At 41.4% G+C, this 23,937-nt stretch overlaps 1 protein-coding gene and 1 non-coding gene across 2 annotated transcripts in view; both read left to right on the top strand.

Annotated features, from left to right (window-relative positions):
• The first annotated feature begins 3,045 nt into the window (after window positions 1-3,045).
• Window positions 3,046-23,937, top strand: part of MORC1 (MORC family CW-type zinc finger 1) — a 136,686-nt gene continuing 115,794 nt past the window's right edge. The window contains exons 1-4 of the mRNA XM_036348532.1: window positions 3,046-3,110; window positions 5,285-5,338; window positions 19,517-19,633; window positions 20,270-20,378. Of these exons, the coding sequence (XP_036204425.1) occupies window positions 3,046-3,110; window positions 5,285-5,338; window positions 19,517-19,633; window positions 20,270-20,378 (345 nt within the window). The remainder of the gene's footprint in view (window positions 3,111-5,284; window positions 5,339-19,516; window positions 19,634-20,269; window positions 20,379-23,937) is intronic.
• On the top strand, window positions 17,820-18,031 carry LOC118677764. Its single transcript, XR_004974497.1, has one exon. It is a non-coding gene; the product is annotated as a small nucleolar RNA U3 (small nucleolar RNA).

The following is a 23,937-nucleotide window of genomic DNA, read 5'->3' as shown; positions in this document are numbered from 1 at the left end:
TTGTTTGGGGTTCTCCGCGCTTCTTGGACCTGTAAGTCCATTTCTTTCACCAGGTGGGGGAAGTTTTCTGTCATTATTTCTTCAAATAGGTTTCCAATATCTTGCTCTCTCTCATCTTCTGGCACCCCTATAATTCTGATGTTGGTACGCTTGAAGCTGTCCCAGCAGCTCCTTACACTATCCTCGCATTTTTGGAGTCTTTTTTCATTTTGCTTTTCCGGTTGGGTGTTTTTTGCTTCCTCGCATTTCAAATCATTGACTTGATTCTTGCGCTCCTCTGGTCTGCTGTCAGGAGTCTGTATAATATTCTTTATTTCAGTCAGTGTATGCTTAATTTCTACTTGGTTCCCCAATATAACATCGAGGGTCTCATTAGTTTTCTTGTAGATCTCATTAAGTTTATCAGCGGCTTCTAAACAGTTCTTGAGAGACCTTAAAAGTGTGGTTCTGAACTCTATATCTTCCATTGACAATTTTGTCCTGTTTCTTTGTCTCCGCATTTTGTTATGCTTCCTTGGTGCACCCCCTAGTGGTCTTTGTTCGCAGTCTTATAATTAAACCTTGATTGTTGTAGCTAATACCAGGGAGGGTTTGACCTCCAGGCCAATTGGCTATGAGAATCAGCTGTGTCAGCAGTGAGAGAACTTCTGTCCTCTAGGGAGGTGCTAATCTAGCCTTTGCCTGAGGCTATCCGGCAAATGCCTCTGTGCAGGGCTTGGGCGGGGCGGGTCGAACAGGATCAACAGGGTGGGCCGGAGAGAGCAGTTATGGCGACTCTCAGTCTTGTCCCCAGGGGCTCTGCCTCTCTGAGTCCCAGCACCCGCTGCAAAGCTCGGAGAGAAAGCTGCTCTCGCTCTGACAGAAGCCAGACAGTCCCGCTTCTCCCGTTTGAATCTGGGTCCCTAGAGACTCGCCCGTATCTGGAGCTCAGAGTCTTCAACTCCCTCCCGATTGAAAACGCCAACCGCGCCCTCCACCGCCAGCCCGCTCCCCGCACTCCGCACCTCAGAATTTGACTTCAGTACTGAGCCTGCTCTGAGTGTCCGTATGCGTTTCTCTTTCCTCCTAGTTGTAGGACTTCCACTCAGCCAGCGTTCCTGTGGTTCTTGGTGATGTCTGTTCTGTCTTTTAGTTTCACTTTTGAAGTAGTTGTTCAAAGCAGCAAACTCCGGCGTTAACCTATGCCGCCATCTTGGTTCTCCTAAAGAGTCTTTCAGCTGCAACTCTAAGCAAATATGTTGCGAATATAGAAGCTAAAAAAACTCCAGAAACCTGCTTTACTCAGCGGGGCTTCAGCCAGCGGGACCGCAACATTGTATCAAATACAGACGGTAAACAAAGGCCAGAAACCTGTTTTCAGCAGCCGAGGCCTCAGAGCTAAAGCTGGCCCAGAATAAAAAAAGAAAAAAAAAAGAAAAAAAGGAGCGGTTGGGAGCTTCAGTCCCAGCCTGAAAACAGCCCTCAGCCCCTCAGCCAGGCTGGCCAGGCACCGCAGTGAGGACCCCCACCCTGATCCGGGACACCCTTCAGGGCAAACCAGCCAGCCCCACCCATGCACCAGGCCTCTATTCTATATAGTAAAAGGGTAATATGCCTCCCAGCACCAGGATCAGCGGAGCCGCGAGGCCTCCCGGCACTGGGATCAGCATGACGGGGCAGCGCCCAAACCCCCTGATCGCCCTGCTCTGTGCCTGATAGGAGGCAGCACCCAAACCCCCTGATCGCCCTGCAGCTCTGTGTGTGACAGGGGGCGCCTCGCCCCCCCCCCCCCCCACGGGCCCTGCTCTGTGTGTGATGGGGTAGAGTCATAACCTCCGATCTGCCCTGCCCTGAGTGTGACAGTGGTGGCGCCCCAACCCCCTGATCCGCCCTGCCCTGAGTGTGACAGAGGGCGGTGCCCCAACTCCCCTATCGGCCCTACTCTGTGAGTGACAGGGGGGAGCTCCTCAACCCCCTGATGGGCCCTGCTCTGTGCATGACAGGGGGCGGCGCCCCAACTCCCCAGTCGGCCCTGCTCTGAGCCCGACCAGGGGCTGCACCTAGGGATTGGGCCTGCCCTCTGCCACCCGGGAGCAGGCCTAAGCCAGCAGGTCATTATCTCCCGAGGGGTCCCAGACTGCGAGAGGGCACAGGCTGGGCTGAGGGACCCCCCTTTCCCCTGAGTGCACAAATTTTTGTGCACCGGGCCTCTAGTCTATTTTATATATCTAAATGCCATTTAACAAAGAAAAATCAACCAAAAAAATGAGTTCGCGTGTTACCTCTGACACGCGTGTCATAGGTTCACCATCATTGCCCTGTAGTTATTACAATGTTATTGACTATATTCCCTATGCTGTATTATACATCCTCGTGCCTACTTTTAAAACTGCCAATTTGTACTTTTTAACCCCTTCCTCTTTTTCACCCATCCTCCCTACTTCTCTCCCAACCGTCAAACATCAATTTGTTCTCTGCATCTCTGAGTTTTTTCCTGCTCCCCAACCTTGATTTGTCACATTCTTTATGTGTGTATGTAATTATTTCTGATCAAATTCTAATCCCAACCTGGGGCTCCATTTCCCTGGGAAAATGTTAGAAAATGACAGGAACAACATAAATCCTAAGTCAGGAAGAGGAGCCTAGCTCAGATGCCTGCTTTGCTAGAAGGCATTTTTTTTTTTTAAAGCCTCACCTGAGCATATATTTTTTCCCCATTGACTTTTAGACAGTGGAAGGGGAAGGTGAGGCGGGGGTGGGAGAGAGAAGGATCCACGTAAACGCTCTGTGACCGGAATCGAACCAGGTTACCCGTTGGTGCGGTGGGCCTCTAACCAAAGAGCCACACCAACCAGGGCCCAAAGCTGTCCTTTGAGCAAGGATTTATCTTGCCAGACACCAGCCAACAGCGCAGAGTGAGCTTCGCGCTCTGGCCACCAGGGGGCGCGCGCGCGTTCGCCGAGCCGATTTCCGGGCGTGGGCGTGGGCGTGGGCGTGGGCGTGGGCGAACAGCTGGAGGACCCGACCTTCGTGTTTTTGAGCGGCGCGTGGGTCGCCTTCGAGGACATGGGCGACAAGTATGCTACTCTGCGGCGGGCACAGCTGCATCTGGATTTCATCCACGCCAACTCGTGAGTGACCCCGGAGGGCGGGGGGTGGGGGAGGGGGGGTGGAGGGAAGGGTCTCACCGTGAAAAGTTTGGACCCGTCTCCTAGCGAAATACGTGAACTGGGTATCATTGACTTATGGAAATATTATTTCTTTATTTAGTTCTTTGTTTATGCTTTAAAAAGAAAAAAAGAAATAAACAATACAATTGTTTATGCTTTAAAAAGAAAAAAGCAAAGTTATTGATGCTTTAAAAAGAAAAAACCTATTTATTTGAAGGGTATGCTTTAAAAAGAATAAAACAAAGTAAACTGATATTCTGGGCCAGGCTAAACCCTTTTTATTTTTTCCCCACTAATGCCAGGTGGCAGGAAGGCCCTACATTTATCTTTTAACAAAATTGTAGGCCAGAGAACCCTCATTCCACCAAGGTTGCCCATCTCTAGTGACTTCCCTGCCCAATATCCTGACATTTTAAAGATTAAAGTTGCCTCCGGAGAGTAATTTGTATTTATTGATTCCAGCGTCTGCGGCCTCCAGAGTATTTCCAAAAACGTGACCTCTCTGAGGTTAGAATCCTCACATTTTGGTTATCACAAGGGCCCCCTGGCTTCTCCGTCAGGCCCAGATGCGTTTGGCTACTGACTAGGTGTTATTTCAGATGCTCAGGTTGCAGAGGAAGAAGACAGGTTCCCTATTCCATCTGTCATTTCCCACACAGCAAAGCACAGCAGGGAGTGAGTGCCGCATAATTCACAGTGTTGTTGTTTGGGGGGATCTTTTAGTAATTTGGATTTTCTGAAAGTACTGATTGATATAAACCAGCGATTTTCAACCCTTTTCATCTCATGCACACGTAAACTCATTACTAACGTTTTGCAGAACACCAAAAAATGTTCTCTATTTTTTGCTGATCTGACCAAAAAAAGTAGGTATCATTTTGATGCACTCACACTGGCCAGCTATTGTTGTGTTGGCTGTTGTCATTTTTAAATTTGACAATCTAAAGAAAAAGAGGTCAGTGCCCCTGACTGAACAGTCAGGTATTGCATGTTTTAAAAACTCTTGTGGCACACCAGTTGAAAATCACTGATACAAGGGATGCACCAGATTTGAAACCACAGAAAAGGTGTAAAGAAAACCAGGGTTAGCCAGCCTTGCTGTATGGGACAGAGCAATTTTTACAGAAAATATGAGTAAAACAGGTACTATTCAGCAGATATTTAGTTTTTATTTCTTTATTATGTAAAATAATTGCAAGCTGGAAGGGATGGGATGTTAATTAAAAGTTAACAGAGGTGGAAGACAAATGAAGAAATAGCAGTTTTGAGTTGGCGATTTAGAACAATTGTAAGCCCCGTGTTGGAAGGACTGTGAATTTAACCTGGGGAAGTTTCCTCAGCCTCAGTTTTGCATAGCTTCTGCAGATATCCTTCCCAGACCTCTCCTCCCCCAAATCACCCCATAGTCAGTTACTAGTCTGGAAACTGAATAACAAAACTGACAGCAGCACAAGCAGAAACAAAATCAGATACAAATTGGTATCTTCTCCACTCCCCCAGGTCGTTTTTGTTGGAGATTCCCACAGTATACACAGGAGTGATTTTTGTATTTCTCCCTTGCTTCACCTCTCCTGTCCAATCCGCCATCCAATCCATCATCAAGTCCCCTTCAGGCTGCCTCTAACGAGGACTCAAAGACTCAAATTCATCCGTTCCACTCCATCTCCACTACCACTGACTAGTCCAAACCACTGCCATCTCCCTTCCGGACTCCTCCACATAGCCTCTAAACTGGGTTCCTTGTTTCCTGTTCTTGTTCCCCCGAAATGGTCTGTTTTTCTGAAAGCTGTCAGTGTGAACCTAAAAAACAAACAAACAAAACAACAACAACAGCAACAAAATAAACTTGAACAAATGCTTACAAAACAATTTGCTCTAAGTACAGGAAGGCCTGTGAAGTCTTTGTTTCATTAGGAGTAGACAGGCTATTTCGGCCATCGTGTTCTTAGCCCTGCTGGCTTTGTAATAAAGTGCATCAACTTCAGAATCTTGATGGTGCTGAGAAAGTTGTTTCTAGAGTAACTCCTTACTGGATTATCTGTCTCGACCTGGAGAATACTTGTCTGCAACTTTCTGAAACCGTTTGCACTGATTCCAGAGTTAAACTTTGGGCTTTCCCTCTATTTCTTCACCAGCACTACGCACAGTTTCCTGTTTGGAGCCCTGGCTGAATTGCTGGACAATGCAAGGTAAGGCTCACCAGTGAACAAGGATTGTGGGGGGCATCTCACACAATTCCAGTCTTGCTGTACTTAAAGATGAAATTATAATGTCATTTCCCCCCACCTGCAATGTTCTGTGAATTTAATTGCTATTAAAAATATTAGAGGGAAAAGAACAGGTAAGAGGAGGAATTAGTTTGTATCTATGATCACACTTGAAGTGCAGATAAAGTGAGTGTCTGTTTCTGTGTTAATAAGCATGTAACAGCAGAGAGTCATTTGGATGTTTTTGAGTTTTACTGCATATCAACATATACTGTGTCTTGAGAATTTAGATTTAAGTTTGGGCATTTATTGAAGTCTGCATCAAATCGAATTGCAAAGTTAAGGAGAAAATAGCTAGCTGTTGTTGATCTCCTTCTATCATAAGACCCTGTTCTAAGCATCTTATAGATGGGTATTAGCTCATTCATCTTTACAACAGCACTCTGAGGTGCCTATACTTATTTCAATTCTACAGATGTGGAAGTTGATGCATAGAGAGGTTAAATGAATGAATCAGGGTCATACAATTGATATTGGCAGAACTAGAATTCAAATTTAGTCTGTCTAGTCTGTTTAGAACTCCCCTACCCCATTTTACTGTCTCTGACAAAGGCACTGGTGTTTAAAGAACTCTCATGAACAGTTTAAGTGCCACTTAAGTGTATTTGTGGGGGCTTGTGAGTGAGTGTTTTTCAGCTAATCAAATATGGCACTGCATTTGTTTTGTATCTGTATTTTCTTGTAATGGAAGATTTTTACCTATCTTTTCTACAGAAAGCAGTCTACCCCAGGAAGTAGTAGGAAGTTATTAGATCAGGGATCTCAGTAGAGAGACCTAAATTCCCTGCCAGGGGTTGACAAATGAATTTCAACTTTTTTGCATTTGTCCCCCATTTTTGGCCTAAGAAGGGAGATGACTGGGTGTAAATGCAGGATGTAGTCACTTCACTAGCCATCCAGAGCTTTCTGCACAGCAGTGCCCTGTACTAAGGAAAAAGTCACTAACTCCTTCTTACACCAACAGTTATCACAGAAAGGGAGGGGAGAGGAGAAAAATAATAAAGTTGATTGGTTAGGAGAGCCCTGAACTCAACTTAGAAGGAGCAAACAGGGATGGCACCAAGACTCAGGAACATTCGTGGTTAGTCTCTCTAATGTGATTAATCACAAAAACAGTATGTAATTATATAAAACAAATGGTCTTAGGCGACCCCTGTGAAAGGGTCTTTCGACCCCCCAAGGGGTCGCGACCCCCAGGTTGAGAACCGCTGCTCTATAGGGTTTCAGGGTTGCTACTGTTTGCTTCTGCCCACAGCTCTGAAGCAGGGATCCTTTGGTGTCCCACTGAGTGTCTGTTTTCAGCAGCTTGCTCTCTGTAACTCTGAAAGAAGACGTTTGTTACTCTCAGAGAACACGCTGGTCTATTTTACCAACTGTCTTCTCCTCTGAAGTTGTTTCACTCATTCATTCAACAGTGGAGGGCAGGTAAAATCAGAATGTAGAAGAAGTAGAACAACAGGAGCAGTTTATGCAGCACAGGGTGATTGGCAAAGAAAGACGGAGTTCAGATGCAGGGGAGTGAGAGAAATGTGATCAATAAAGCACTTCTTAGAGCAGCATTTGTAAACTGGCAGCCCCTGACCAAGTCTGGCCTGTCTCATGTTTGTTTGATTTATAGTGAAAACGCACACAGTGTTTATAAAGAAAAGGAAGAAAAGAAGGAATTGTTTGTAAAGTTTAAGAAATAGGAGGTACCATATAAAAAATCTCTTTGGACCAGCCTGTGCCTTCAGCTTTGCCATTCCTAAAGGCCCTACAGCCAGCCCCACTTCCCCAGTTCCTCTGTCCTCAGTGAGCACTTGGCTTTGCCACCGCTGCTTAGATGCTAGTATTGGACATCAAATGGAGCTGCTTAATAGACTTAGGCAAAATGCTTGGTTGGTCTCATAAGGAAGATCTTCATATAGTCCCGTGTTATTCTAAAAAATTATTTTACTCAAGATTTTGATGATTGTCTATAGTTTCAAATTTAGAACTGGAAGATATTAAAGGAATGCTGTAAATGGATAAGGAAAATATGTGGCAGTACAGGAAGGCGTGGTTAGGAGGCAGAGGCCAAATACAAGAGCTGTTCGGAGAGAAATTGACCTGGGCTAAATTACAGTCTATTATAAAATGACTTAATGTGTTATAAAGGTGAATTATTGTTCTGTGCCTTTATACGCCTAGAATTTCTGTGAGGAAACAGTTTCTTTGAAAACTTTCAGTAGAGGGGCAGTTATTGAGCACCTATTGTGTACATGGTACTTTGAATGATGTATAATTACATAATGGAAATAATGATACCTACATTCCATGCGATTGTGGCAAAAATTAGAAGTGAATCCTCCTAATAGTAAAAATAAAAATAGTTCAGAAATACTTCATTCAGTACTTAACCTGATACACAGAAAATGCTGAAGAAATGGCAGTGTTTCTATATAGGAGTTTCTATATAGGAGAATTTCTATATAGGAGGAGCTTAGAAGAAGCAATTTGGTTAGAGGAAGGCGCTAAGGGGCTAACTTTGAAACTAGGCATGTAGAACAAGTACAGTGCACATATTCAGATTCCTACGGGATAGTTTTGAGTTGGGATTGATGAAAATTTGGGAAGAGACTCAGATTTTCCCATCAGAATCTGGTTGTTTTTATTATTCCGAGCTTCCTTTTAGAGCCTTCATTCCCTCAACATTCCCTCCTCTGCATCTCAGACCTTACTCCTCATTATCTTTCTCCTTTCTCTCACACCCTTGATATTGAAGCTAGGATCTTCTGGCCTTTTCTCCTTCACTTTTTAAGTTTTTATTTAAAAAACACACAAATAATATCTGCGAATTGTAGAAAAGTAAGAAAAAAGAAAAGAAAAACGCATCCAGCAATCTTATCACATAAAGGTGGGGCTCAGCATATTTCTCAGTAGAAGGCCAGATAGGAAGTGTTTTTACCTTTGTGTGCCCTGTATTCTCTGTTGAAACTACTTACCTCTGCCATTGTTTGTGAAGGCAGCCCTAGGCAATCTGGGGGAAAACCCCATCTAGAGCAGCGGGAGGCACCCAGGAGGAGAGGAGCAGAGGCCAGGGCGGCCTTTTTTGCAACCTGGGATGGGGCACCAAAGACAGAAGGTGGGGAGTTGGCACTTGGAGGGTTGGTGCGTGGGCATGGGCCTGGGATACCCCAAACCCCTCTGCCCCGCTGGCTGTTTCTCTCACGACCAGCAGGGGGCCAGCAACTACCAGGCCAGCCCCCCACAGGTGGGGAACTCCTTGAGCTCTGATCAGGTAATTTTTTAAAACAATTTCACACTGCAGCAATGACAATTTTATATTGTTTCCAGAGATGCCGGGGCTGCAAGACTCGATGTGTTTTCAGGTGAGCAGATTTGCTTTCTTTTTTTCTTCCAGTGGAAAAGCCTATAGTTATTTTGCTTTTATTTTATTCCTTGAAATCCACCCACATTCTATAGGTGTGTAATGTAATCTAAGTGCTTTGTGACTACAGTGAGCCCATGGAGCCGGTTGAGATAAGTACGCTGCTGGGGTGACATTGTTCCCTTGTGACAGGACCTTTTACAAAATTAGATCTTTCAGGGTTTTTCTGAAAGCCTCCGACTGATTCGGAACAGGCTCTTTGTCTGCCACGAGAAAACAGTTTTATTTTTAAAAGGGTGTTAACTTAGCAAGTATTTATAATTAAGTATACATCATCTCAACTTATCACAGTTTTGAAATGCGTAAGTGAACGTGCAGCATGAATGTTTGAGTGCTATAAAATTCACACCAAATACATTTTCTTCATTAACTTCATTTCTAGTCACCAAGTATTTATTGCTCTTACTAGTTCATTTCATTAGAATTTGGTGCCAATGAGGTTAGGTTCTGTGAACCAACCCTCAGTTCAAAGTGTTTAGATCCTGTGCAGGTGGGTGTGTATGGTTCACACAGGAGAGACATGGACATCTTGAGAGATCTGAAATGTTACAAATGACATTATTCTTCCCTTTTACCTCCATGTTCTGAAAAGTGAGAAATCAAACAGCAGTCAGTCCTTATTACTGATTAAGTGCTCGGTTGAAGTATGGAGCTTGTTGTGAGAGCCAGCAGACGTACTGATCAAACCCAGAACCAGGCACTTCACACCAGTGGCATCAGGCTTCCCCTGGGAGCTGGTGTGCCCTGAGGAGAGGGCCGAGGACCGCTGCTCTCTGCAGGCAGCTCACCCCCCAGAGGGAATATGAGGGATCTGAGCAGGGCCTCTCCAAATTACCAGTCAGAGAGAGAGCTCACTGCCACAGGGAAAGTGAGTCCAGGGATAGCAAAGGGCCTCTTTATTAATGCTGGCTAAACTCCATTCCACACAGAAGGAAACAGAAGTTGTGGAGAAGAGGCTGTCTTCCCTTATGTATCTAACTAGAGGCTCAGTGCACGAAATTCATGCATGGGTAGGATCCCTAGGCCTGGCCGGCAATCAGGGCCGATCTGTGGGGTGACTGGTGGGGCAATTGGGGGGGGGTCCCCACTGGCACCCACCTTGGCCAGCCTGCAGGTTGGGGGCAGCTCCTGCATTGAGTGTCTGCCCCCTGGTGGTCAGTGTGTGTTATAGTGACTGGTCGTTCCACTGTTCGGTCAATTTACATATTAGGCTTTTATTATATAGAATTACATAGAGTAAAATTAAGTGAGTGTCTCTTGCCCAGGAGAGGCCCAGAGAATGGTGGAAACACAGAGAAAGAATGCCTCATGTAAAAGAGCTGGGACTTGAAATATGGGTGGGATTTTTGTCAAGTAGTGTTGGAAGAAAAGAATATTCTTGCTGAAACCGGTTTGGCTCAGTGGATAGAGCGTCGGCCTGCGGACTGAAGGGTCCCAGGTTCGATTCCGGTCAAGGGCATGTACCTGGGTTGCGGGCATATCCCCAGTGGGAGATGTGCAGGAGGCAGCTGATCGATGTTTCTCTCTCATCGATGTTTCTAACTCTCTATTTTTCTCCCTTCCTCTCTGTAAAGAAATCAATAAAATATATTTAAAAAAAAAAAAAGAATATTCTTATCTGAGGAATTACCATGAGAAAAAGAATAGAGGTAGACTAGTTCACAGGTTCATTCATTTATTCAATAATAGTTTACTGAGGGCCTATTATGAATGAACTGAATAATTATTCTGGGTGCTGGGGAGAAGCATTGAGCAGAATGTTGGATTAAGTCTGTGAACTCATGGAACATGCCTTCTAATGGTGAGAGAGAATAAAGAAGTGAACAAATACATAAAACACCAGGCAATGATAAGTGGTGAAAGGGGAAAAAAATGATGTAGGTTAAGAGAGCAGAGAGTGATGGGTAATTTGTGCTGTTTTTCATGGGGTGATAAGGGAAATCAGCTAAATAGATGATTTTCCAGCAAACAGAAACACTGATGAGAGAGAAAAGTCAGTCGGCCGTCTCCTGATCCAGCCCGCTACCTGGGGATGTGCCCTGACTGGGAATCTAACCGGCAACCGCGTGGTGCATGGGTTGACAATCACTCAGCCACACCTGCTGGGCTAAAGTTTTCTTTTTACTTAATATTTTTTATTGATTTGTTTTAGAAAGAGAGGAAGGAAGTGGGGGGGGGGGGGGAGAGAAACATCAATGTGAAAGCACAACATTGATCTGCTGCCTCCTACCGACATCAAGCCCAAAACCTGGGCATGTGTCCAATCGGTAACCAGCAACCTTTTGGTTCACAGATGACACCAAACCAACTGAGCCACACTGGCCAAGGCTATAAAGTTTTTTTATTGCAACAAACCATACTATGGTTATAAACCTAGCAAATAGATGTTTACAAATAAACAAACCAGAAACGGGGTATGCACCAACAGATAGGATTTGTATGGGTATACATAGTTAATTTAGGTATTGGGCTGATATTCAAATTGTTAACTGAGGCACCTGAATTACTCTCCAGTCTTAGATTTTTCTTCAGATAACCTGAGGGCTATAAATTTCAAACTAAATGTATGTTTATCCATGGGTGTTTTATCTCTTTGTGTGTATTAGTTCTAGTAAACATGGGTATGCATTCCATATGGTTTTTATTTTTTGTTTGTTTGTTTTTATTGATTTGAGAGAGAGAGAAAGGGAGAAAGAGAGAGAGAGAAACATTGATCGGTTGCCTCCTGTACGCCCCCTCCTTCTCCCTCTCCCAAGACCTTTTTTGGTACTTGGAAATTAGAATGAAATACGGCATCAAACTTTCAAAGGATGAGACTACCACAGTGAATGGTAGATCTCTGAGAAATTGTGTTGGAATGGCATGCTTTCAAATGATCACCATAAGTATAATTTTAAGTGAAAATTTGTAAAGTATTTCAGTTTTATTATAAAAATGCGCACACAACAAAGACGGTCTTAAGTCATTTCTTGGTTCCACTTGCATTTAGCAGTTGCTCTTGAGCAGCTTTCTTTGCCTTTACCATCTTGACAAGCTCCTAGGAAGGGAGAAAGGTGTTATTTAGAATTGGTAGATACCGTATTTCTAGTGTTTGGTATAAATAGTAAAATATTCAAATTGGATAAATCTATAATTAAAGACATTACTGAAAAAAACTGAGTTTACTAATAGTCCAGACTCTGAAAGTTTCTAAGACTGGTCATTTCTTTGTAATTTTGGGCCTATGACTAGTGTGATATTGAAATAAGCAAAATCTATAAACTCAAAAAATCTAAACTAATAATAACAACAACAAAAATAATAATAACAAAAGAAGCATGCTCAAATGGCTCTTATGGGATTTAACTACAGTAGTAGGAAGAGAGATTGATGACCTTAATGAGAATGGTCTGGCTTGGCTTTGGAATTGAGCTTTGGAGGAAAAGAATACAGGTTGGTCAGTTACCACCATCTACCTTTCTCCCCTCCCCTAGGGAGGGAATACATAGAGTCTAATGGGCCAGTCACATTCCAGAGCTGGGCGTGTCATTAATTTATTAATGTGCAGGTGTTTTATAGTAATTGAAAACCTTTTTTTTTCTTTCTTGATTGTTCCCCTCTTGCAATTTTCTGTGTGAAATTGTAGCCCAAATGCTTTTCTGAGCTCTATCACTGTACCATAACTGTCATAACTCAGTGGCTGCATTTGAGGAAGACGGATAATTCTGTGAGCAGCATGACTTTCTGATGAACAAATTAAGCTCAATATTTATTAGTAATAACGGCTTTCTCTTACAGTGGATAATGAAAACCTGCAGGGCGGATTCATGTTGTGCTTCCTGGATGATGGATGTGGTATGAGCCCTGGTAAGTTAATTATCTAGATACCTAACTGGCTGTTAGAGAGAATAGCATTAAAACTCATAAAATAACTATTTGTAATACTTTAAACAATAAAACTCATAAAATAAATAAAAGTAAATTGAGCTGTCTTTGCAAAAACAGGTATGGAGCTATTAGGGTAAATAAATCCCAGTCTTAACATACTGTTGAACTTTTTAGGTTTAAATGTTTCAGCTGACAGAATAAATTCATTTCAACCATGTAAAACCAAGACAAAAGTGAGCGTAAATAAGTAATGCCAGGAAAGTGAAAGGCAGAAGGTACCTAATTACTTGTATGAAAAAGCATCTGGGAGTGAATGGAATACAAATGGTTACTGGTTGCATTCTGAGATTGTTTTTAGAGCATCCTTCAGGTATTGCTTGCGAGACCTCTAAGGCAGTTTCCAAAGTCTGTCGGCTATTTAAAAATTTCTGCTTAACCTTGAGGTAGAGGTCATCTTTCTTTGTTTTTAGCAGTTTGTGATTTTTCTTTGCACGTTCAAAGGTTTAGTTGCTTTGATTAGATGTACTTATCATAATGAATAACTCCAACACATTACACAACTATCTTTGTATCATCAAGGCTGGACAAAGCCAGCACGTAGGTGCATAATGCCTGTTTGCTGTGGAATTGAAATGTTATTTATTTCCTCTGATGAGGGCTTGATTTACCTGAACTCACTTAACCCTGAATTCTTACAACATTTGTGTATATGCCACAAGCCAAGATTTAAAAATAGTGAGGGAGTTCAAGGAACATGGGACTGTATAGGTCAGCTTCACACCAGAGGAAGGAACGCTCATTCATGCTGATGGTAGCTGAGAATACAAAGTCAAGTTGTTATCGTCTTCTGAGTCTTGGAAGTTCCGCCGTGGTCTGGATAGTCAAAGAGTAATTTATTAGCAAGCTTAGAAATGCTCAGATAGCCCACTCAGTTCTCCTCTGACTTTGAATAATTTTGATTTTTCCAGGTCATTTTGATGAAAAAGTATTGTTTGCTTCTTTAGTTTAACTAAACAAGAGAGCAGAGTTTGTGAGAAAACCACACTGAAAAAGCAGTTTCATTGCCCATTTCTAATTCATTTTCCTGATTTCTTAAAATAAATAACAGAACATGTGATACATTCTAAGGCAATTCTTTTTTTTTTTTAAAAAAAAAGCAACTCATTTTATATGGCTCCATAAACAAAATGCTCAAAACACAGGAAAGTGATAAAGATTCAGATCTTCAGAAGGAACACATGTTAGTTGACATATAAAGTAGTATTTTTTTTAAAGCCCACAAGTGTTGAGAGAGCAATTCTATATTAACATTGATTAGAAATTGAGTAACAAGTTAGAAGGAAGAATGTGTCTGATGACTGAAAATAGAATCTATCTGTTGTCCACACTGAGCCAGATCAATCTGGACCCACAGAAAATGACTGCAATAATTTCTAAATTCTTTCACCCCCAGTCTTATCCCCTGACAGGCCGTTCCTCATATAGAAATCCTAAGTCGATTTTTTAACATGAATCATATCATATTATCCTATATAACAGCAGACTAATATGCAAATAGACCGAACAGTGGAACAACTGAACAACCAGTCCCCAAGACCTGCACTGACCACCAGGGGGCGTGCAGGGAACATGGCAGGCGTCTGCAGCAGGCGGCAGAGCATGGAACATGAGCATTAGCAGCCTGTGGTGGGATGATGGAGCAGGTGAGCGGGGGTGCCAGACCAAGGCCGGGTGCCGGTCACTGTCATCGGGGCGAGCCTCTGGTGGTTACTGAAAATTCTTGGCTTCCATGCACCCTGGTCCCGCCCAGTGCTCACTTGCTGCCGGAGCTGCCGCTCGCACCCACTGCCGGCACCCAGCGCTAGCCCAATTGTTCACCACCGTCAGCAGGTGCAAGTGACAGCAGGAGCTTTCAATTTCTTGCGTCATTTGCCCCCTCACTCTTAGAAATGGTCTTGCTTATTTGGCTACTTCTTTCAGTCTGTTTCTCCTACCATGACATAAAGTTGTTGAGGGTAAGGGTCATGTCTGTTGTATTCAGTGTTCTGACTCTCTGCCCTGATCCCTGGCCCCATACATGGGAGTCTATGTGGTGTGTAATGAAAACCCTGGGATCTGGTCTTTGACAAATCTGGTCTGGGTTGTAATCCTGGTGGTAGCATTTATGAGCGGTGTGACCTTGGGAAGCTTATCAATATTAAGTGGTTCATGGAAAGTATATTGATAGCACCTAGAATGCACTTAACAATCAATAAATTGTAGCTAACATTATCATTATGGATACCCTCACCTAATATCCAACCCTGTATAAGAACATGAGATTGAATGTCAGATTAGGTTCTGACAAGCAGAGTGTCTGGTAGCTTTTACACACCCCAAACCAGGTGCCCCCAGACGGACACAGGGTCCTCAAGAACAATTCTAAAGCATGTATTCAAGTAGGCCAGTTAGGAGACCCATTTCTATCTTTTCTTGTTTCCCTTGGAGCTTTTTATTTCTGGAGGTATGTATTTTCTGAAATCCAGAAGATTTTTCTCTAGAATTCTAGAATGCCTTTAAGAGAACAGGAGACAAACTCTAAATAAAAGTCTGAAACAAATAGCCCTTCCTCCCCAGGTTGTATCAGACCAGAAGCTATTCCCTTCTTCTTAGATTCACATGGGGCTTGATAAAGGCCAACTTTGTAGAAAATTACTAGTGGTAAAGTAATCATAATATTTAAAATTTATTAGCATTTATCAAGTCCCATGTGTTGTGTTCAGGGTTTGAAAAATACATCATCTTATTGAATTTGTTTTATTTATATTTTTCAACAACTATGTTCCAAGTATTAATAGTTCCCTTTTATTTTATTTTTAAATGTATCTTTATTGTTGAAAGTGTTACAGGTGTCCCCTTTGTTCCTTTCTTTCCATTGACCCTTCCACCCCACAGCTGCCCCTGCCAGGCCTTCACCACAGTATTATCTGTGTCCATGGGCTACGCATACATCTCTCCCTCCTCAAGTCCTACCCCACCTTTCTTCTGAAATTTGTCAGTCGGTTCCATATTTCTATGTCTCTGGATCTATTTTTGTTCATCAGTTTATTTTGTTCATTATATTTCACATATGAGTGAGATCATGTGATGCTTATCTTTCTCTGACTGGCTTATGCCACTTAGCATAATACTCTATAGGTCCATCCATGCTGTTGCAAATGGTAAGAGTTACTTCTTTTTTACAGCCAAGTAGTAATCCATTGTGTAAATGCACCACAGCTTTTTTATCCACTCCTCTTCTGATGGAAACTTGGGCTGTTTCCAAATCTTAGCTACTGTAAATTGTGCTGCTATGAACATAGGGATATATATATTCTTTCTGATTGGTGTTTCAGGTTTCTTAGGATATATTCCTAGAAGTGGGATTACTAGGTCGAAGGGGAGTTCCATTTTTAATTTTTTTAGGAACCTTCATACTGTTTTCAACAGTGGCTGCATCACTCTGTATTCTCACCTGCTGTGTACTAGGGTCCCCTTTTCTCCACATCCTCGCCAGCACTTGTTTGTTGATTTGTTGATGTTAGCCATTCTGACAGGTGTGAGGTGGTATCTCATTGTTGTTTTAATTTGCATCTATCTCTCTGATGATTAGTGACTTTGAGCATTTTTTTTATATGTCTCTTAGCTTTCTCTATGTCCACTTTGGAGAAAAAAGTGGACATAGAGGTGCACTTTTTTTTTTTTTTAATTTAGGTCCCTTGCCCATTTTATAATTGGGTTGTTTGTCTTCCTTTTGTTAAAGTTGCATGAGTTCCCTATATATTTTGGCGATTAACCCCTTATCAGATGCATCTTTGGAAAATATGTTCTCCCATGCAGTGGGCTCTCTTGTTATTTTGATGATGGTTTCTTTTGCAGTGCAGAAGCTTTTTATTTTGATGTAGTTCCATTGGTTTATTTTCTCCGTAGTTTCCTTTGCCCTAGGAGAAGTAGGTATCCACAAACATATTGCTTCGAGAGATGTCTGAGATTTTGCTGCCTATGGTTTCTTCTAAAATGTTTGTGGTTTCAGGACTTACATTTAAGTCTTTCATCCATTTTGAGTTTATTTTTGTGTATGGTGTAAGTTGCTGGTCTAGTTTTTTTTTTTATTTCCAATTTTTCCAACACCATTTATTGAAGAGACTATCTTTATTCCATTGTATGTTCTTGCCTCCTTTGTCAAATATTAATTGAGCATAATGGCTTGGATCAGTTTATGGGTTGTCTGCTCTGTTTCATTGATCTACACGCCTGTTCCTATGCCAGTACCAGGCTGTTTTGATTACGGTGGCTTTGTGGTATAACTTAATATCTGATATTGTGTTTCTTCTTACTTTGTTCTTCTTTCTCAAGATTGCTGTGACTATTTGGGATCCTTTTTGGTCCTATATACATTTTTGGAGTATTTGCTTTAGATCTGTGAAATATGCCGTTGGTATTTTATTTTATGATTATTTTTTTGAACCAACTGAAACATAGTTTATTCATCTCATTAGGAGATGCATCTCCAATGAATGTTTACTTTTTCTTCTTTTCATGCTAAAGCACCAACGACCTTTAAGAACTCAGAAAGTGTGAACAGATAGTGCAAACGTGACACACAAACCAAAAGATTGTGTCTCCCAGCGATGCGTCCCAGCTGCAGTTCCCCTCCCCGCCCCAGCCCCAGCCCCGGCGACCGGGCGACCGGTCTCAAATCCACCCGCGATTGAAAGTCAAACTCAGGACGGCCGTCGCGGCACGTTTCACCAATCACAGGAAGCAGCTCGATTCTAAGAACGAAAAAGCCCGCCCTCTCCGGTAGCTCCCAGGGGCGGGGCCGCCTCACCGGAACTGAGTGATGCCTCCTGGGCTGACACCGCCCAGATTGTGATTGGCTGTCGTTCAGTATTATGTTAATGAGGTGGCCGTTTTTTAAAAAAAACTTTGGACATTTAATTTCCACCTAAGTGTTAAAAATCACTGTTGAGTGATCGTATCTGAAGGATGATACAGACCGGAAAGCTTTTCTCTTTGCCAGTGGCATCAGAACTTGGAAAACTATCTCACCATGACTGCAAAGTGTGCGGCGGCGGTAGACCTGGCGGAGGCGGCGGCGTCCACGTTAAGACTATACTTTCAGGGATCATTTCTATAGTCCGTTACTAGAGAAGTTTCTCTGAACGTGTAGAGCACCCGAAACCACGAGGAGGAGGCGCAGCGTCCTCTCCTGAGCGTGAAGCCGGCTCTCGGTGTTGCTTCGGCAGCTGCCGCCAGCCATTGATGATCGTTCTTCTCTCTTTACGGGGAGAAGAGGGAGAGGATGCATTCTGAGTGGCTTTCGGTTTTTATTTGGTTGGAAAGAAAGGCTAAGTTCGGGAACGCCTCTCTAGTTTGTTTTCGTAATAGTTGTAAACTGCTGTGGATATCTCAGAAGTCCTAATATCTGTGCCTGCTTTTTCTTATAAATACGTTTATGTTCTTTTCAAGCCAGGGGGAGGTAAAGGGAGGAACACCCATCAATTACTTTGCCAGTGCGAGCCCTATTGGGGATGGAGATGGAGCTTAAAACCGGGGGACATAAGGCGGTGGGGAGTCAACTTGGAAACCTCTGTGCAGGGGAGGATGCTATGAGGTCCATAAGAGTTACCAAAATAAAACGTTTAAACTATACCTTTCTTCATACTTTCTTGTAAAGAGGTTTATTCTACCCCATACAAATCCCTCAGTTATGCCTTTGGTATTTTAATAGGGATTGCGGAATCTATTGATTGCTTTGGATAGTATGGACATTTTCATGATATGATTCTACCAATCCATTAACATGGTATATTCTTCCATTTGTTTATATTTTCCTCTATCCCCCTTTTTTTTTTTTTTTCAGTGTCCTGTAGTTTTCCAAGTACAAGTATTGTACCTCCTTGGTTAAGTTTTTTCCTAAATATCTTAATTTTTTGTTGTTGCAATGGTAATAGGATTGTTTAATTTCTCTTCCTGAGAGTTCATTATTGGTATATAAAAATGCCATGCATTTCTAGATGTTAATTTTGTATCCTGCTACATTGCCAAATTCATTTATTAAATTGGTAGTTTTTTGATGGAGTCTTTAGGGTTTTTCTATGTACAATATTACGTCATCTGTAAATATTGACGATTTTACTTCCTCCTTTCCAATTTGGATGATTTTTATTTTTTCTTCTTGTCTGATCACTGTGGCTAGTACTTCTAGTATTATGTTGAATAAGAGTGGTGAAAGTGGACATCCTGTCTTGTTTCTGTCCTTGGGGAAATGATTTTATATTTTTGCCCATTGAGTGTGATGTAGGTTTGTCATGTATGGCCTTTATTATGTTGAGGTATGATCCCTCTATCCCACTTTACTGATAATTGTTATGAAAAAAGGGTGTTGGATTTTTTCGAATGCTTTTTTGGTATCAATTGATATGATCATGTGATTTTTGTCTTGCAACCTGTTTATGTGGTGTATCACATTTATTGATTTGCATATATTGTACCAGCCTCGCACCCCTGGAATAAATCCCACTTGGTCATGGTGTATGATCTTTTTAATGTAAGTAGTTCCCTTTTTAGAGGTTTGGAAATTAAGCTTCAGTGTTTTAAACTCTTATTTACCCTAAAATCACATGGCTAGGTCTGTCTGACCTCCTTCAGTATAATACTATTAAGATCCTGGTCAGAGATTATGGAGCCTGATAAGGAGCCTTGCTTCTGGGCTGACCCAAGAGATATGTGTGCTCTGTGATATGTGTGATGTGCTAACGACTGGATGTCTGGCCCCTGTGACCTACACATAATTCCTAACCACCTAAAACACTTTTGTGGATTACAGAGGAAGCCTCAGATATTATTTACTTTGGAACATCCAAGAAACGGTTATCAACCTTGAAGTTTATTGGGCAATATGGCAATGGTCTTAAAAGGTGAGATTTTTTTTTCTTTAAGGCATATATTATTGATAATGGAACAATATTTAGTTAAAGGCAATCTTATGTAGAATGGTCCAAATTTATAGAACTTTAAAAAGAATATAAACTTGGGAGTCCTACCTTAGTTTTGATTCTCCATACCCATTACTGACTTGATCTTTACAACATTTTAAAATTTAATTTTCAAATAAGTGATGAGTCTTCTCCCAGGAACTGCTGTACTTCTGAGCTTAATTGCATCTCTGTGATTTCTTACTTCTCAAAGCATAGTTTAGTATGAGTGTTACTTGTGTCCATGGTTTATTTTAGTAGAATATCTCAATGAAAGGCAAGCACAATCACCAGTGTGGCAACTGCTAGGGGCAGATGGTTGTGCTCTTCTTCAACCCCAGGCCATCTTTATTTCTGGAATTATGTCTCAAGCAAGAGTGTGGGGCTGGACTAGTTCAAATCCATCTGTTCTGCTTTGAGAAAGAAGATCATATTGAACTCTCTTGGTGATGAGTCAGCAAAACAGTGGAGCTATTTCTGTGAAGAGAAAACCCATTAGAGAACACAGTATCATGCCTGCCTGTTGCTCCTTTTTAGTGTTTGACATGTAAACTGTTATCTTCTTGATTTTTAATATAGTGGGTCCATGAGGATTGGAAAAGACTTTATTCTTTTCACAAAGAAGGAAGAAACGATGACCTGTGTTTTTTTTTCTCAGACATTCTGTGAAGGAGAAGGTCTGAGTGAGGTAAGAGTTGAGATTTTTCTTTGGTTCCAATGGTATCAGTGTTGTTTTCATTTCCTATCTCAGGAGGTAAAACCTATAATGAGTTCTTTCTGGTTATGTGCTGGGGTCCAACCCCAGCAGGTCCAGGGGTCCTCAAAGGTGTGGACGGAGTCGGCGAAGAAGGAATGACACGGAGACAGCATTCAGTTGATCAGCAGCCTAGTCAGGATCTCTAGCCAAGTTCTGGTTCGGTTCTCTCACTAGGTTCTCCAGGTTCTCCAGCCAGGTTCGGTCGCCAGATTCTGTAGCCAGGTTCTTCAGCCAGGTTCTGTTGCCAGGTTCTGTCTAGGTTCTCCAGCCAAGTTCTGTAGCCAGGTTCTGTCCAGGATCTTTTGCCATGTTCTCTGGCTAGGTTCTGTCTCTAGGTTCTGTGTCCTGTTGTCTTGTTACATCTGTATTTATACCAGTTGATTCCAATCCTATCAATCTCTATTCCAAAGGTTAGGGCGTTTCTTATCTCCATTCCAGGGAGTAAAGATTATGTAGCTTAATCGTGATTGTTCGTAGTTAAAGTGATTAACTACCCACCTGGCACTTAGTTAAGGGATTTTATTCCCTCCCTAACTTCAGGGAAAAATCCCTACCTGGGGAAACAACCTTTCTCAGAGAGGTGACCTTGGTTAAAACACATAGCGCTAAGGGGAGCAAACATATTAAGAACAGTATGCTATATACACCAGGTCCCTTGAAACATATGCTGTGCAGATGTTTCTTTCCTGCAGCGACTGTGTCAAGCAGCAAGGATGGACCAGCTTCCGGCAGTTAAGTTTTAGAAATTTAGGAATATGTTTGGGAGATGAAGAAAGAGTGGCTGGATCATTGGAGGCCTATCTTATTCTCTCTTGGGTTTTCAACTTCTAGGAAGTTTTCAGAACTTTATTTACATTATCTATGTACCCGAATCTCCCAAAATAAGAGGCTCCTTTTGGCACAATGAGCTTTTTTTGGAAGAAGCTTGCAAATCAATTGTACCACTTGTGCCATAAATGGATTATCATTCTTAAAAGAAATAGAATATTGGATTCAAAGTCTTGAAATAGAAAATCTAAAGAAACAAAATGTGAAATATACTTAAACTTGTAACTCCAGTGAACATAATAATTTCAACTCCATTTGATGACCCAGAGAAATTTTATTAATTTGAAGTGTCTGAGTTTTACTTTTAGAAACATCAGTTATAATTCAGTACAAGTATATGTTGAGGAACTGCTGTCTGTCCAGCACTGGGTAGGCCCTGTAGAAGGTAGGAAACAAGAAGTAGACCACCTGACCATCAGACTTTATTTTAGCGCTGCCACAAAATAAGGCAGACACATATGAATTATCTAAATAATAAAATGGAATTGTTTAAAAGGAATGCTGTTCAACAAGTATGTGTTCCTGCTGCTACAAATTGTCAAAAGCAGTGATATGGAGGTTTTATGGAGTGAGTACACCTTATTACTAGAAAGGCTGGTTTGTGGAGAGAAATGGTGTACCTTACCCTAATTTAAAAAATAAAAATAAAACCAAGTTGGGATACAGAAAGTCTCATGCCTGGAGATAAGAATGGGGTTTGAAGGGACAGTATGGAAATGTGAGATTGCCCAGCAAAAGCAGAGCGTGCTCACTGGCTGCAGTAGAGTGGGGCTGGGTATAGGAACAGTCTGCAGGCACTAGGGAATAGCCGATGGGATGTTGCCATGAGGAAAACCAATGCTTTAAGCATTTATGTTGTACTTTATGTATGTAAAAGGCATGCAAAATGGGGCCTACGCTCTGCGGTTATTGCTTTCTGAAATGGACCATTCACCTTACCCTAATTTAAAAAATAAAAATAAAACCAACATCCTCTTTCCATTTCCATAGAGGCAGTCTCTTTCAACAATATTAGCTGATTCTTTTGATTTTGTATTCTGGATATCTGTGTGTAACAGGCTTGTATTGCTTTTTTTTTTTTTTTTTTTTTTTCCTGCAGGGGAGATATTTAATCAATAAATTTACAAAAATCAACATTGCAATAAAACTGTACAAATATTTAACTAAATTGCAAAATAGTATGAGTGTTTCCAGCATGTAATTTGGCATTATTAAGAAATCATAAGAAAAACCATGCCTTTGTGCAATTGTATTGCTACTTTTGATTTGATTTAGGCATTACCTATTAACCTCCTGCTATAAAAGAACAGGATTTATCTGTTTTCCCCCCCTGTACTCCTATCACATACATATCCTTCCAATTCCATAGCTCGTTTGTAATTATGGCTATGACAGTGTTCAGTGTTTACATTATGAGGCTATATAAACACCATCCATAATCATACCATATCATAAACTGTTATTTTTTCTCTCTCCTGCACAAGTTTTTATTTTCCCTGGAATCAATAATTGTATGCTTAGTGTTCTATGTACTTATCACTACCACCAAAAACCTGCTTGGTTTTCTGTGCCTTTACCACAGCTCATGTGCTGCAGCTCACAATTCTGCTTTCCATGGCTGGTACTCAGCTGCCATCCTGGGATCTGTCTGTGTCATTGTCCAGGCGTCTCTGCCTCTCTCTTCTGTGTTAAATCTCAGATCCTAAATCTCATGTCTTTTTTGTGTAACATATTCTCCAGTAGCATTTTAGCAAGGGTGCATGAAAGGTAAAATCTTCTGAGATCTCATGAAAATGTTTTTATCTTGCTTGAAAATGTAATGATAGTTGGTTTGGTGTTATTGCTAGGTTGCAATAAATTTTCCTTCAGAATTTTGAAGGCATTGCTCCATTATCTTCTAATTTCTAGTGTTGTTTTTAAGGAGTCTAAGCCATTTTAATTCCTGAGTCTTGTATGTGACCCGTTGTTTCCCCCTGCCCTTTATTTTATGAAGGTCAGTAGAATCTTCTTCGACCCCAGTATTCTGATTTCAGTGTTTTGCCTTTGGGTGGTTCTGTTTGCATCCATTGTGCTGGGCTCTTGTTGGACATTTTCAATCTGGAATCTTGTGTTCTTCAATTTGGGGGCATTTTCCTATAACATTTGATGATTATCTTACCCATATATTTTTGTAGCTTCTGTTTCTTAGCTCTTGGATGTCTGAGACCAGTTTTTTAATTTTCTTCTTTCCTCTCCTTTATATTTTTGTTTTTTATATTTTGTCCTTTATATTTTTGGTTTTTTTTCCTGGAAGATTTTATAACATTTCTCTTCCAACCTTTTCATATAAAAGTTTTTTCTGTAATCATATTCTTAATTTCCAAGAAGTCTTTTCTTTTCTCTCAATGTTCCTTTTAAAAAGATATCTAGTTCTTATTTCGAGGCTATAGTACTTCCTCTTAGAGCTCTGAAGATATTAACAATGATTGATTTTTCCTCCAAAAGTTTTATGTTCTATATTTTTTTGTTTCCACGGAGTTGCTTTGTTTATGCTTATTTGGCTTCTATTCATTATATTAGAGGCTTTGCTTAGATAGTTATTCATCCTAAATATAGTATGTCCTCACTTAACTTCCCAGATAGGTTCTTGGAAACTGTGACTTTAAGTGAAACCAATTTTACC

The sequence above is a fragment of the Myotis myotis genome, unplaced genomic scaffold (genome assembly GCF_014108235.1).
Source record: "Myotis myotis isolate mMyoMyo1 unplaced genomic scaffold, mMyoMyo1.p scaffold_m19_p_2, whole genome shotgun sequence".
Lineage (NCBI taxonomy): Eukaryota > Metazoa > Chordata > Mammalia > Chiroptera > Vespertilionidae > Myotis > Myotis myotis.
The sequence above is the reverse complement of the archived record's forward strand: the minus strand, read 5'-3'. Positions and strand labels throughout refer to the sequence as shown.